General features: G+C 38.3%; 1 protein-coding gene across 4 annotated transcripts in view; it reads right to left on the bottom strand.

Moving 5' to 3' along the window:
• The window catches only part of exoc6b (exocyst complex component 6B), a 127,128-nt gene that overhangs the window by 45,262 nt on the left and 65,114 nt on the right, over nt 1-16,752 (bottom strand). For 2 of the 4 annotated variants that reach the window (XM_048183998.1, XM_048183999.1), the window contains exons 16-19: nt 6,698-6,809; nt 3,792-3,926; nt 3,485-3,664; nt 1,970-1,999 (exon numbers count right to left, since the gene is read on the bottom strand). In XM_048183998.1, the coding sequence (XP_048039955.1) occupies nt 1,970-1,999; nt 3,485-3,664; nt 3,792-3,926; nt 6,698-6,809 (457 nt within the window). The remainder of the gene's footprint in view (nt 1-1,969; nt 2,000-3,484; nt 3,665-3,791; nt 3,927-6,697; nt 6,810-16,752) is intronic. The other 2 variants (XM_048184001.1, XM_048184002.1) reach the window with 1 other exon arrangement.

The following is a 16,752-nucleotide window of genomic DNA, read 5'->3' as shown; positions in this document are numbered from 1 at the left end:
AAAAGTATATTAATTTTTTTTTTTTTTTTTTAGAAAATTACCAAATCGTTTCGCTAGATAAGACCCTTATTCCGTGTCTGGGATCGTGTGGAGCCCTTTGAAGCTGCACTGAAACTCCAATTTTGACCTTCCACCCGGTGAACCCCATTGAAGTCCACTATATGGAGAAGAATCCTGGAATGGAACCTTAATTTCTTTTCGACTTAAGAAAGAGAGACATGAACATCTTGGATGACATGGGGGTGAGTAAATTATTAGGAAATTTTAATTCAGAAGTGAACTAATTCTTTAAATTCATGATGAAACTTGGATGGAAACACAATGATGATTGCAGTGATTTGCAACAACAAAGAAATCATACACTAACGTTCAAAGGTTTGTGGTCAGTAAGACTTTATGTTTTTGAGAGAAGTCAATGCTCATTTATTTGATCTATTTATTAATCTATTTTGGATCTATTTCACACAGTAAAAACAGTTATATTATTAAATAATAATATAATATAAAATAACTATTTTAATACATCTAAAATGTAGTTTAATCCTGTTATGGCAAAGCTGAATTTTTAGCAGCCATTAATCCAGTCTTCAGTGTCAAATGATCCTTCAAAAATCCTTCTAATATGCTGATTTTGTGCTTAAGAAATATTTCTTATTATTATCAGTGATGACATTAATAACAGTTGCTTAATATTGATACATTTTCTTCAGGATTCTTTAAGGAATAGAAAGTTCCAAAGAACAGCATTTATTTGAAATAAGATTTATAATTGGTTACATTATAAATGTCTGTACTGTCACTTTCTTCACAAAAAAAAAAAAAAAAAAACAATATATATTACTGACCCCAAACTTTTAAACGGCACTGTAAGTCTCTGACATTCAATGTTGGTATTTTAAGGCAACACATGAGCAACGACAACAACTGATGATACAATGAAGCTGAACAGAGTTCAACTTCCTGCAAATGTACAGCGAAATAAACGCGACCACAAATGGGAGAGCCTCATTCTTTCAATCAGCAACAATCAAGACTTTGAAACAACACCACTTCCAAAATTAAATAAACAAAGCCAACGATACTAACAGATAGGATGGACATCTATGTTGTGGCTGCACCAGACACTACAAGATAAAGCTCCACATCCGAGCTGCCACATTTTCAGAGCATTTTGCCTGCATCAGCTCAATAATGACAAGTTAATACAACAGAGACACACTGAACATTAAGGTTGCACACAACGGTTTTGTGGATCAGACAGCAAAAACACTCAAAATGTCTGCCGAAGAATGTCAGCCTATGAACAGACCACCATGTAGAAACAGCATGTTATGGCACAAAAAAGGCTCCACAATGCAAAAGTGCCCTGCCAATCATCAAGAAAAACACTGAAAAACACAAACTTCAGGAAAGAGTTGACATCATGATATTACAAAAGTGTGCGTTTTTGGCTCGACACTTTTATAAAACCACAGTGTACAGCCAAGAACTCTTTTCAGGGACTCAAATCCTGACTGGTGCCGGTCTCTCTCTCTCTGTTCTTAAGCATATACGAGTGGGCCTTGTGTGTTTAGTACAGGCCTTAAAATACTTGCCACAGTAAATCGCATCATAAGCATCATATGATGCTTTAAGTTGCTGGTACACAAACATCTACTGTCGCACTTTAAGAGGCTTGTTTACTTTGCATATAAGTCATTTGCATATAATGTAATATTATTGGTGCAGGGCACACAAAAATCTCACCAATTACTATTTGAATTTTACGGTAAAACGCAAAAGACAAATACCAGGAACCTAATGGACAGCTTCAGACGCCTCATTTGTGTTCCATAACAAGCAATAAAAATGCAACCAAACATCTATGAGTGGGTCAGATGAACACCAGGCAGCATGCGGAAGTACTGTGACGAGAAATGGCCAAGGTTATGGCTGAAGTTAGACCACACTGCAAACATACAGTACTCACCGGTAGCATGGCGTGCTCTATAGCATTGCCCTACAGAAGATAGACAAAGACAAAATTAAGGTCAAAGGTCGAGTTTATGACTCCCCTGGGTTCAAATGTGAAGTCGGTCAACCGCACTCTCCTGTATCAACTTGGCTGAACAGTTTACGATCGACATTGAAAGTCCCTCTGAGTGTCAAAGATGGTTTGTGGTCGGGTGAGAGAGGCCGAGTAAGCGAGTGTGACTGATGGGACTGTGGCTTTGGAGTCATTATCAGAGTTTTTAGCTATGAAGTTGATGGCAGGGTCGCTTACACACACAAACGGTCAGTTCTTGACCTTTCCTGAAAACCATCAGGAGTGAGAACTGGGGACATGGTGAGGTTGCACAGATGGGGCTGAGTGAATCAGGATGCACTACGTTCACATGCAGAGCTGGAATGTGCAAAAATAACAAAATAACATAAGCAACATATCTGGAAGAGAACAGGATCGTTTGACTGTACATCTGTGGTTCGCCGTTTCATGTGTATGTGTGTGTATGTGTAAATGGAGAAAGTGAGACATTCAGCATGACCGTAACCCGACCTGGGGTCGTACAAACATTGCCCCCTGTTGGTGAAATCCAGCCAACAATGTGAGTGCTGTTTTGCGGTGAGCTAAAAGGGCCACACTTCTCTGTTACTGAAAGCCTAGAAAAAGAGCAGTCAGGAATTTAAGAGATTACAGGAGCGCAGGAAGCAGCATTACTGCCACCCGCTCTGGATCAGAGACAATCCCAGCCAGTCATGCCGATACGGAAAGGTGTTTGGTTGAGGCCCCTAGGAGGTAAAGCTCTTAAATTCTTTGATTGTCAGAAATCCCTATGACAGGGGTCAGGGCCGGGCTGTGCCAGTGCTAGACTTCCTTCGCTAAAGCTGAGACCTAAGGTCACGCCACACAATCTCTTTAACTCCATGTCAGCTAAGCCACACTGACGCTTGCAAACCCAGAACACTCCAATCCTCTTATTTGCTACGACCATACTTAGCCTTCTGTTGAAGTTCAAGTGTACTGCGAGTACAATCTTCTTTAAAGTGATGAAGTCAAATAGGGGAGACGACTACAAGCTCAGTCAGAGCATGCTGGGTGCAAGGACGGATTACGGCCCAGGACGATAGGGCCTTAAATTATTATTAATTTATTGATGTATTTAAAACTGATGCAAATAAGCAACAGAGAATCGCAGTGCATGTCTGAGAGGTGTTTGCAAAAAAAGAAATCGCCTTGCCTTCAATGCGATAAGTGAAATTCCAAGTAGCAGAATGCAAAGTTACTATTAAAAGATTCAATAACATCTTAACTCCCTGAAAACTTCTTTAAGTTCTTGTATTGCACACTCTTTAAACAAGCTTGTGCTGTATGTCCATCCTTTCCAAGGTAAGTGTAAGTTTAAGCTGGTCCCCCGGGATCCTCACAGAAACAATTTCTCCTTGGCTGGGTACTAAAATATGCAATTATCTTGAGTATTCATGTAATCTATGTGCAAATACTCACAGGCAGGTGAGTGAACACTGCAAAGGTGCTACAGAGGAAAGCGATGAGGTCACTCAGGTAGTCACTAGCTTGTCCGCCTCCCTGTGTTGCCGTCCAATCATAATCAGCCAGCTGCAGAAACTGGTCAATCTTCTGATTCAGGTTAGTGTAGATCTCCTCTTCAGCAGCATGCCTTGCATCCTATACAAAGAGAAGCAAAGAATGGCTAAGAGAATCCAAACCAGGCACAACATGTGTGTTAATAATTCTAAATAATAATTCATATGATCCATGGGGAGAATTACAACACAAACTGCAGGATTCATACCTTGAAGGTAGAGGTCCCGTAGAGTTTGGTTGCATTAATGGTGTCAGGAGGCACATTGGTTATGTTGGAGATGAACTCTTCTAGGTAGTGACAGGACTGCTCCAGGTGAGTGGTGTTGATGATGATCTGAACCAACTTTGGGAATCAAATGTGATTCATATTAAGACTAATCCATTTTTGACTGATAGAGTGTAATTAGTTAATTGCGTAAAAAGGTGAAGATTTGTATGCTTTATAACTACCAGACTGAGAACAACACTGAAAAAAGTGGTATAGAATTTACATTCAGAAACTGCTAATAAATTTCACAAATAATTACAAAGAAATGGCAAGTAACACATTGCATTAAAAGGTGCCCTAGAACCAGTTTTTACAAGATGTGATATAAGTCTAAGGTGCCCCCTGAACGTGTCTGTGAAGTTTCAGCTCAAAATACCCCATAGATTTTTAAAAAAAAAAAATTTTTAACTGCCTATTTTGGGGCATCATTAACTATGCACCGATTCAGGCTGCGACCCCTTTAAATCGCGCGCTCTGGTACACCTATAATAAGTGTCTATATTAGGACTATTTTAGACTGGGTCGGGACGACACTGCTACGGAGTAGAAAGAAGTAGCTCTGGCTACAATGTTCTTCTGCAAGATGCATGCAGTTCTGTTTATTAACCGTTAGTGCCCCAAAGGTTACGGACTGCAGCTTTAAATGAAAGGCAGATGACTCGACAGTGATCCTTGCTACTAACTAAAGAACCAGTGGTCCGTGGACATTGACGTGGCCAGGAATCATTCCTGATTTCGATGCCAGGGAAATACATAAAGCTAAGCCTGTGAATGCTGTATCTGCTAGACAACACCATAAACACAATATGGGTAGATCTAAATCCGGATGATCACTTAAATCATTGTTATATACTTTCATAATCGCCCAGCCCTAAAACTTGTTTAAGCACCAAGGCATTACAGACATAACATTATGACTTTCTGTAAACGTGCTCGGAGACGATGTGTATTGTGAAGTGCTGTACAAATAAATTTTCTAAAATACAAAATTCAAGTTGAACAGCAATGCCATCAGTCTTTTTGCCACTTAGTAGGTGTAACCGCAGTGACTCCCGCCTACTGTGACATCATGTGCATACCCTCCATTTACAACTTTGAATTTTTTTTTTTTTTTTTTTTTTACAGTGTACATTATTGTTCAAAAGTTTGGTTAAGTAACTTTTAACATTAAATTTATCAAAAGTGACAGCAAAGACATTTTAAGATTATTCTAATCAGCATATTAGAATGATTTCTAAAGGATCATGTGACACTTGAGACTGGAGTAATGGCTGCTGAAAATTTAGCTTTGCCAACACAGCAACAAATTACTTAAATTATAAATTACATATAAATAAGTTTTTACATTATTTTAAATTGCAATAATATTTCAAAATATTATTGTTTTTACTGTATTTTTGTTAAAATAAACACAGCCTTGGTGAGCTTAAGAGACTACGTACCATCCCCAAACATTTGAGCAATATCACTTTGTAAACATAATTTAAACAGTTTTAGCCTTCATTGCTAGATTAACATTTTTATATCATCTGAACTTTGTAAAACCGCATAGGTAGAACTGTCATCACAGAGAAAAGCAGTGTTCGGGGAAAAGATTGCAGAGGTATGAGTAATAACTAGCAAAAGCACCAAGTGGGAGTAATTCTAAAGGGGAAAGGGTACAAAGAGGAAGTCAAGGGTATGGTTAAAGGGACAGAGAGGGTTTGTCTGTGGGAAGCAGAGTAAGCTGGTCTGTGGTGCAGAGTTTGAGGTCCACAGGCAGGGCAGGGCTGTCAGCAGCAAGGCACTGATGCACATTGGTGCTAATTGAGCCCAGACCTTTAGCTTGGACCCACTCTTTACTCCCTCTCTCCAGTCATGGTGCACCGCGCAGGGAGGAAAGCCTGATGCAGAGCCCGGGTCACACTTCCGCACCTCCACCAGATCCGGGGCAGGAGAGGGGGAGGAAAGAGCTTGATATCTGATCTTGTGCGTGTGTGTGTAATGATAGTAGTAAGACTAGACTTTGCTATGCAAACTACCTGAAACCAATAAATAAAGCCTTTGCTTTTTTTAAAAAAACAAAACAATGAATGTCTTATTTCTTCCTCTGCTATTCTTTCATCATTTTCTCATCAGTGGAACCCACTGGATCTCATCTGGATTTTAGGGGTTATAAATAGACCTGACTGCAAGCAGAATCAGCAGATCGGAGAAGAAACTAACCACATTTGAGTGACAAACAGGGATGAAGTGAAAGCAAAGTGGGGAAAAATGACACATGCTACCAGCCAGTGGCAGGTAATTTTGCTATATCTGCCTGTCACTGTTGTGAACAATCTGTCTCAGATTGGGCTTTGACATGAAATGCTGTTTAGATATACCGACGCACTTTTGTTGAAGTAACAACTTGTATGGATTTTTATAAAATAAAAAGCTGCTGAGTCTGACCATCAATGTATTTGGTCTTAATTACAAGCACTTCTTTGCAGGCAGTCAATAGTCTGTATAAGAGAATAACATGCTATAGCTTGCAAACATGAATGAAAAAATAAAATTGGCGAGTAATTAAAAAAAAAAAAAAATCTGAGCGGCTAGTATTCACCAAAAGAGCAGCTGGTTCCCATCCTGAGTGAGAGAAGAATGGTACCTAAAGGGGTCTATTAACAAGATGTGGAGAGTGATCTTTTTATTCAAAAATGATAAAGAAGTTTTCCAGTGCTGAAAAAACATCTTGAAAACAGAGAGTCCAGATAGAGACTCTCTGCTGAGGTTGCAGTGATACTGAGGCAGCAAAGGACATCAATGAAGAACAACATGGACGTGGGCAAATAAACAGACAAAAAAGTAAGTAAAAAGGACCTCACCTCTGCCAGTCCTACGTTCTTCTTCTTTATGGCATACTGTAGGCAGTGGCTAAGGGTTCGTGTGAGCAGGAGATTTGTAGACTTACGGATCATGTCATCAATTTCTGTGGAGCTGAACATGAAAATTCATCTAATTAGAAATACAAATATAAACACACATATTTATGTCTATAATGCAAATCCATAACCACATATTCAGGATTGGAGGGACAATGTGTATCGATATGGGGTTGTGTCTTGCCCCACCCACACCAGATCGCTTACATCCTTTTTTTTATGATACAAAATATCTTACATATAAGTTTTTTGTTTACGTTTTAGTTCAATTACATGCACTACTGTTCAAAAGTTTGGGGTCAGTAGTTTTTTTTTTTTTTTTTTTTTTTTTTTTTAAGAAATTAACATTTTTATTCAGCAAAAATGGAAATTGATCAGGAAACCCAATAAAGACATTTATACTGTTACAAAAGTTTTCCATTTCAAATAAATTATGTTCTTTTGAACTTACTATTTATCAAAGAATCCCGAAAAAAAAAAAGTGTATCACTTTTTCCACAAGAATATTAAGCACACCAATTTTCAACGTTGATCATTGTAAGAAATGCACCAAATCAGTATATTAGAATGATTTCTAGAGGATTATTTAGTGGCTGTTAAAAATTCAGCTTTGCCATCAGTAAATTACATTTAAAAGTACATTAAAATAGAAAGGAGTTACTTTAAATTGTAATAATATTATTTCACAATATTGCTGTTTTTCCTGTAATTTTTATTAAATGAATGAAGACTATAAGCATAAAGGGTTAGTTCACCCAAAAATGAAATTTCTGTCATTTAGTACTCACCCTCTTGTCGTTCCACACCTGTAAGACCTTCGTTCATCTTCAGAACACAAATTAAGATATTTTTGATGAAATCTGAAAGGTATATGACTCGTCCACAGACAACAATATAATAAACACTTTTAAGGTCCAAAAAGGTACTAAAGACATTATTAAAACGGTCAACGTGACTGCAGTGGTTCAACCTTAATTTTATAAAGTGACAAGAATACTTTATGTGCTCAAAAACAAAAATCATGTCTTTATTCAACAATATCTTCTTATACATTATTTACGTCCAGCGCTTCCAGGTTCTAAGTCAGAACGCAGACTCATTATTGGCCGGCTCCTGCGTCAGCATCACACGTGTCGTGCTGCTCACATGTACAGCATCAGCCAATACCGATACCAATATCCTTTTTTTTAGGATTATTTGATAAATATTAAGTTCAAAAGAACACACAGAAGCACTGCGTCAACAGTGTAGGAGAATGACAGGGGAGAGAAGAAATTGTCGAATTAAGTCATTATTTTTGTTTTGTTTTGTTTGGCCACAAAATGTATTTTCGTCACTTCATATCATAAAGGTTAAACCACTGTATTCACATGGACTATTTTAATGTCGTCTTTAATACATTACTGGACCTCAAAAGGTGCAATGACGTTGCTGCTTATGTGTAGTTCAGAAACCCTCAGATTTCATCAAAAATATCTTAAATTGTGTTTCGAAATGAACGAAGGTCTTACGGGTTTGGAACGACATGAGGGTGAGTAATTCACCCTCATGTCACAAGCAAGCAAAATCAGAAGCAAAATGTTTTTGCAGATTTACATAAGCATCGTTCTGAATCACAGAGGCCTGGTTTCACAGACAGGGTTTAGATTAAGCCAGGATTAGACCTTAGTTCAATTAAGACATTTAAATAGCTTTTATAAACTTGCCTAAGTGTGCATCTTGAGACAAAACAATGGCATTGACAGCCTCGATACTCCACCTCCTCTGAGAGAAAAAAGGCTCAAAGTGGAACCAAACAAATGCAGACTCTTAGAGTTTTACACACATGAACACTGACAGACATGGACTATGGGCAGGATTTAAAACCACTCATTAGGGCCCAATAACACCCTCTGGGTTTCAGTAACGCATGTTCCAAAAACCAGAGAACAACCACACAGAGATACTACAGTTTAAATCAACACAAGGGGAAAAGGGGGATATCGCTTTTCTTTATCCTTCTTTTCTGTTTTATTGAAGAACGATGGGGGTGGGGAGGAGTAAAGGGGCTAATTTTGTCAGCCAACGGTCCTGTGCTCGTTAGTACAGCTGCAGCTGCATCTTCCTCTACTTCCCCCCACAGACTGGTTCACAAACAATTAAAAAGAGAGTAAAAAGTAAGAAAAGGACAATACGTCTCAAATGTGTCCATCAATATGAGCCAAGGCCCAGGATGCAATAATTTTCCCCCCTCGATCTGGGCAACAAACGCATTCCTTGCAAATTACTAAATCGTCTCTCATTGTGCTGAGAAAAGCAGAGGAGGAATTTGAAAAACGTTCCTCTCCTCAGCAGGGGAAAAAACTCAGAGCTCTCTCCGCTGACTTGGCAACAGGAAAGCTGAACGGAGCAGAGAGATGGAGGACAAAAAAGAAAAGGAGAAGAAAAGGAGGTGCTATTCAACCACAAGATGATGAGAAGTTGCTTACAGACCAACATACAGATTAAAATAATAGCAGCAACTGTGCTGTTGCAAATTCATGATGACTCAGATATTTTTAGTATTGGTTTTGTTCAAATATTGTTCAAATTTCAGCAAAAGCCATGCTAGGTTACAGTCATCAGTTTAGGGATGTTGAATACCATTACGCAGCTCTGATCTTGAACATTACAATATGGAAATGTTCCTTGTATAGCTTTGAACCTCAACTAGAGAAAGGCCTGGCTTTAAATTGAGGACTTAAAGCGAGGCATTGGTCTTTTGTGACGATCTGGAAACTGACAGTGTCTGGATGAATCCAAAGGCCTCTGGCTATTCCTCATTTCAAGAGGGAGGGGGCTGCAATACAGAAAGAGAAATTGTAGTCTGATTAAACACAGACGTTTTACTGGCATTTACGTTTGATTTATTCATCCATTCAACTCTCTCACTTATTCAGTGAAAATTGGGGTGGGGGTTTGGTCTGATAAACAATGATCTGAGAGAAACAGATGAGAAGGGAACCAACGGAGACTGAAAATGTCCAATTAACTTCATTTTAAAAGAAGAGAAACTGAACAGAAGAAAGCGAGACAGACACGGCTCCAATCGGTTAGCACAGAATCTATGTTCATTAGCTATTCAACCATCACAAAGAGTAACGTTACAGCTAGCTTTAACTCAAGGGTAACTTCAGGTTAATATGGTAAATGCCCATTTGTAAAGCGGCTCTCATGAGGGACGTCTAAAGTTCGCTGGACATGCATTGGGGGAGTCACATACATTCCTGACGTCTAGTCTCCAGGCACCTGCACATGGACTTGAGCCCCTTACCTCCCCCTCTGACCACATCTCATCTCAATATTAGTGGAGGGAGACCACAAGGACTAATTGCCTCCGGTGGACTAGTCTGGGTAGTATGCAGAGCTGTTCCTTTGGTCCTTTGGTGTGTCAATCATAGGTTTCCGTTTCCAATAGCAACAGGGTTTTTTTTCTCTCTAAACCCTGAGTATGTGTGTATACACTACACACATACCCAGCATCCAGACCCCATCATCTGAGACCTCTGGTTGAACACCATCTGGCTGCCTCTTGCCCTCTTACTCCATCGCAACTTGTGCTAATAGGGATCCATTTTTACAAATATGTCAAATACGAAAAGATCCAGCGAGTCGAGCCATTATTTGACAGTATTCTTAAATTAGCTGTGTGTATGGGGGATTTTGGCTTGATCTGGAGCCCTTGGACCCCACATGCCGAGGCACAGACTCCTGTTAGCCGGCCAAAAGAAGTCAAATGTTTATTGTTGAATTTTAACTGACATTTGAGCGTGGGGACCCGGCCACGTTCTGAAAACCACATAGGACATGACTGGTGGATGTGAAGAGGCAGTGAGTAGCCAAAGTCTTGGTAGGGGTCCCAATAAAAGTGAGACAGCTTTCTCCGCCAACATACATACAGTATTATATATGACACGGACACCTTTAAAACACAATACAAATGCTAAATCCAAAAAGGCTCCTTTCTGAGTACTATTCCCAAAGAGTTTAAAAGCCAATGTTTGGATTTTACCACTAAGTAAGGAATAATGGTTAGTGATTACTATACAAAAATATTTGACTGCAGAATGCCAAAACTGATCAGGCAAAATGAAGCATTCTAGAGAACTGTTGATTATGTTCTGTATATTTTTACATCTAATTCAAGGTATCATTTATAATCCAGGACCAGAATGCTACCTAAAATACTGTGTGTAGATGAGCACATGATTTACTAATTTTATTCACCGGTGTGAATGCTTGTAGATTAAACAGTCCATATCACAAGCTTACATTTATATTAAATTCAAACATCTGTGCCAAATGCTGTACATAATTAAAAGGAAGGTTCTGCTGCTTTCAAATGCAAGCTTTAACATGCAACACATCCAATTCAATTTATCTGCTCTGCTGTACTAAAAACAGAATAACAAAAATATAATAATATATGAGAATAATACTTATATTTTTAACAGAGGCAAATGCTTTTAGCATATTTTTTCCCTTAAATCATCCAGCAGGCGGGATTGTACTGGGCCAAATAATTTTGACACCTCTGACATAAACCAAGCAGTTATCCTCAACGTCCAGAGCAGCTACACTCTCTACAGGATCTGGACAGGCTAGAAGAATTTAGCACGCACAGAGTCCGTCAGACAGGAAAAAGGTATTATTGCTCATTTAAAGTCATTCTTGCAATGATTGTAGAATGTATCTCCAAAAACAATACTTTGACAGCACAGGTAGTCCTGGACAGGCAATCATTGCTTGAAATTAAGCCAATGGGCCAGGAACATTCACTTAAGTCTTTTCTACTGTTATAATGGGCATCTTCTATCGGACCACTCTACAGGCGACACTGTTAAGAGTGTCTGGTTGGCTAGACAGTGTCTCAGACACTAATCACTAATGATGATGATAATGGAGTAGTAATTTGGTAGGATGCAGGTTTCTACGTGTTCTCTGCCCTGGAACATGTTCCCTCATTTTCTCAGTAAACCAACTACACAAACATACACACAAGACCCAACAGAGACATCCGCTTCTAAAGTAACCAGACCTGACGAGGCGCTCAAAGAAAGAGTCAGAGACAGGGAACATCAAACGATCACAACTGAGAGGACTTGTCATAGTACATAGCTCAATCAGAAGGCGGCAGATGGAAATGCCAACGATAGTTCTACAGACAGTGACCTTTAACCTCGACCCCTTGACCTACTGTTCCGTTCAGGAGATTAGGAGAAGGGAAGAGATATCAGATCGCAACACAACGTGACTGAGGTTAAGGGGTGGTTGGGAGATGAATGCTTAAAGATTTTAATACAAAAGGTCAAAGTTTCGATTCTAAACAGAGGTGACCAAGCAATGAAACCTGCTCGAGTAAGGCACTTACTAAAGATAAGGCACTTTATGATCTGGGGTGCATTTTTTTGCACTGCAAAACCAAACAGTGAAATAAATTAAATGAAATTAGTTCATTTCACTCAAATAATAATGAAAGTTCATTGTACTTAATAGAAAAAAGCTGTGCGAACTCAAAATTTGATTGTTGTACTTACAGGGGGTTCTTTTATGTTAGTTTTGTAGGGTTACCACTGTGGTAAAAAGTAGAGCCTGTGGTTAGGTTGAGGATGGGCTGCAAAACTTTTATACTTTTAGACCATATATACTGTATGTTGTTTGATTATATACATGCAAGTATATAATGACAGTCTCTAGCATGTGTATTTGCCATCTAAAATTTAACCAAGATCTGAATGTGATGTCTATGTAAATGAACTGTATGTAATTAACATTATGATGATTCGGGCGAGGCTAAGAACTGTGGGAGCAAAGGGATGCCAGTCACGTGACTGTTAATGACAGACACCTGTGCACCACACTGGCCTTGGTCCATTTCCAGGGCTCTCGGCCCCACCCCATTTGTCATAAAAAAATTTATTAAAAAAAAGTAACTTAAACCAACTTAAAAAACATGTAAGTTTACTTAAATATTTTGAGGTAATATGTTTTCTAAAATGTTTTGAGTATTCTGAACTTATTGAGTTTTACAGTATGGATAATAGCATCAAAGATGATGTAAACTATTTGTTTAACGTTTCTCTTTGTAAGCTTTGGTAAGGATGGCTGAAATACAACTTTACGCACAACTGCCAGCCTGCATGGAGAGGTTCTTCAGACTTCAGCAGCTTCAAATACCCGTTTGCTGCTCAACAGTGGCTTTTCTATAGCCGTCCTTTTAATTAATTTTTGACCGAAACTTTCCTTAATAAGCCTTTATCTGACCGTGCTTTAAATTACTCACAAATCTTATGATAGTTTGATAATCTCCATTCATTTTTTCATGCTTTTTGCATAACATTGCACCATGTCATGCCTTTCATCTTCAGAAAGATCTTTCTTCCTCCCCATATTGCATGAAAACTGTGACTTTCTTAATAATGTGGAACAACCTCTTTAAGTAGGGTTTTCACTTACCTAAGAAGACCTGGCAAACTATTTAACAAACCTTTCTGAGATTGATAACAGTTATCCAAAAAGATATGGAGAAATAAAACAAACAATTACTTTCTTTGAAAAACTAATCTAAAAACTAGCTAAAATCTGAATGTTTACTGTATGGAAATCCTATTGATATGTCACTGGGAACAAATTGTATATTAAAGACATGTCTAAAATAATTAGTGACACGAAGGCCCATGAACAAATACTATAACGATAACTATAATAACTACATTGGTGTCCACACCCATAGCCACCTATGAGGCCTCCGAATTCTGGTGTAAATTTTTCATATTCAAAAATAACAGTTCTCTGAATGACTAATTAGCCGTTTAAAACTCCTCCAATGAGTGCCTAGATGTATAATTCAGTTTAGATATTTTGCTAGATTGGTGTGAAAATGATGAAGAGTGATTCATGTCGCTGCAAGACGCTGGCGGAGTGAACGGGGCTTGAGAGAGAGTTGTGAGTGAGGGCACAATTGCAGCCATACACAGCTTTATTGGAGACAGGATGCCACATTCAGTAAGACAAACGCAATGATCATCATGAAACTATCTATAAGAAACGGTATCAATGCTAGTACGTATCAAAAACAGTAGCATAATAACACTAGTACACAGATCTGTAGAACAAGTAGGTTACAGAATGAAATATGCCAAATAACATCCACCCCCCGAAACAGACAGAACAGAGAGAGTGTACCCAAAAGCCCTGTTTCCACCAAGAGGACAACACTAAATACAGGTGTAAACAGGGTCTAAAACGTTTTTAGCTTGTCCACTTTCGACCACTTCCAGAGGTAGTTGAAAACCCATTCGACTGGATTGCTTTCGTAGTGTAGACGCTCATGTGTTCGAACAGCCACAGAAGACCGCCTACTCACCACCTACTGAACTAATGTGTAATCATTATGGGAAGCACACAAGCCAGACGGGATTTAAACTGTCGGCTGAAGACCCAAGTTTGGTTTGAAGATGAAAAACGCACCAAGAACCAAGAACACAATGTTCTCTCACAATTCTTGATTTCTAACACACACTCACTGCGTTCGGCGTGGTCTTGCGGCTTTCAGAGCAGAACTGAAAGCTGATGCTCTCCATATGTTTTCCTTCGTCTCTGTGCGCGTTCATATGTAAATTGTGCAACCTTATTTCATCCATTAGATAGAAAGAATTGAACAATCTTATACATTTACCCACCCATAGATCCTCCCCTCCAATAAATCAGGACAGAAGTGGTTGAAAGTGGACAAACGAGACGGATTAAAACACCAGGTGTAAACAGGTATGTGTCTCCCTCGTCTACTTGTGATCCGATCGACCAAAAAGCATCTTAACGCCAGGTGCAAACAGGGACAAAGTGTCAAATGGCAAAAAGGGTCTGACAAAATAGATTAGTGCAATATAACACATAGGTGTTATAACACAATTCTTAACACCCTACCCCAGACCTCACTAACTTTCAAACCCTGGTTATAGCCATGTCCACACCAACAGAAGATAAATGTTATGTTTATTCTAGGTGCCCTGTAAACATACACTATCGTTCAAATGTTTGGGGTCAGTAAGATTTTTAAAATGTATTTCTTTACTGTTTTTTGAGTATCTTAAAGGATTAGTCCACTTTCAAATAAAATTTTCCTGATAATTTACTCACCCCCATGTCATCCAAGATGTTCATGTCTTTCTTTTGTCAGTCGAAAAGAAATTAAGGTATTTTATGAAAACATTCCAGGATTATTCTCCTGGTCTCCAGATGGTTGAAGGTCAAAATCACAGTTTCAGTGCAGCTTCAAAGGGCTTCCGCTTTCTGCATTTTTCAAAATGCTTACGCTGTATGTCCTACGCCTTCCCTATTCAACTTACGGAACAAACGCGGCACCAGTTTCATTTTTTCCGTAAGTAGAATAGGGAAGGCGTAGGACATACGGCATAAGCGGAAAGCGGAAGCATGTGCAAGGCGATCATTTGTGTTTATAAAGCATATACAGTTGTATTTTTTTTCGAAAATGGACGATCGTTTCGCTAGATAAGACCCTTATTCCTCATCTGGTATCGTTTAAAGTGCTTTGAAGCTGCACTGAAACTGTAATTTTGACCTTCAACCGTCTGGAGTCCATTTAAGTCCACTATAAGGAGAATAATCCTGGAATGTTTTCATCAAAAACCTTAATTTCTTTTCGACTGAAGAAAGAAAGACATGAACATCTTGGATGACATGGGGGTGAGTAAATTATCAGTAAAATTGTATATAAAAGTGGACTAATCCTTTGAGTTTACCAAGGCTGCATTATTTTAATCAAAAATACAGTAAAAACTGTTATTTTAAATTGTAATAATAGTTGACAATATAACGGTTTTCTATTTGAATACATTTTAAAATGTAATTTATTCCTGTGATAAAAAAAGCTACATTTTCAGCAGCCATTACTCCAGTCTTTATTATCATATTATCATTTCTTTCATTAATAAAAAGTTCAATAACAGCATTTATTTGAAGTAGAAATCTTTTGCAACATAAGCATCTTTAATGTCACATTTGATCAATTTAATGTGTCCTTGCTGAATAAAAGTATTAATTTCTTACAAAAAAAAAAAAAAAAAAATTTCTGGCAGTGTAATTGCAGTCCATGCTTTAAAGTTGGATAGATTTTGAGTGGCTGTGCTGTTATAATTGTAGACTCCACTATCCTCTTAACTCATAACTGAATAACTAGATTACACCGGTTCAAGTCCATTCCCAAAGAAAATTGTTAAGTCTGATCATTTAGAAAATCACCACACTATTTGAGTCATCATTCATCTCCATAGCTCAAATTGATTGGGATGAGCAAATCACTTAAAAGGTGAATACACAGGGTATCCTAAGTATCATGAGCAATAACTTTCCTTAAAGGTGCCATCGAACGTTTTTTTACAAGATGTAATACAAGTCTAAGGTGTCCCCTGAATGTGTCTGTGAAGTTTCAGCTCAAAATACTTCATAGATTTTTTTTAAATAAATTTTTTTAACTGCCTATTTTGGGGCATCATTAAATATGAGGCGATTTATGCTGTGCGGCCCCTTTAAATGCTGATGCTCCCCACCCATGGAGCTCGCGCTTGCCTTAAACAGTGCCTAAACAAAGTTTACACAGCTAATATAACCCTCAAATGGATCTTTACAAAGTGTTCGTCATGCATGCGGCATGCATGCGTCGGATTATGTGAATATTGTATACTGTTATATTGTTTACATTTGATTCTGAATGAATTTGAGGCTGTGCTCCGTGGCTAACGGCTAATGCTACACTGTTGGAGAGATTTATAAAGAATGAAGTTGTGTTTATGAATTATACAGACTGCAAGTGTTTAAAAATGAAAATAGCGACGGCTCTTGTCTCCGTGAATACAGTAAGAAACGATGGTAACTTTAACCACATTTAACAGTACATTAGCAACATGCTAACGAAACATTTAGAAAGACAGTTTACAAATATCACTAAAAATATCATGATA

This window comes from Megalobrama amblycephala, linkage group LG3 (assembly GCF_018812025.1).
Source record: "Megalobrama amblycephala isolate DHTTF-2021 linkage group LG3, ASM1881202v1, whole genome shotgun sequence".
Lineage (NCBI taxonomy): Eukaryota > Metazoa > Chordata > Actinopteri > Cypriniformes > Xenocyprididae > Megalobrama > Megalobrama amblycephala.
Note: the sequence above shows the minus strand (reverse complement) of the source record. Positions and strands in the feature narration are given on the sequence as shown.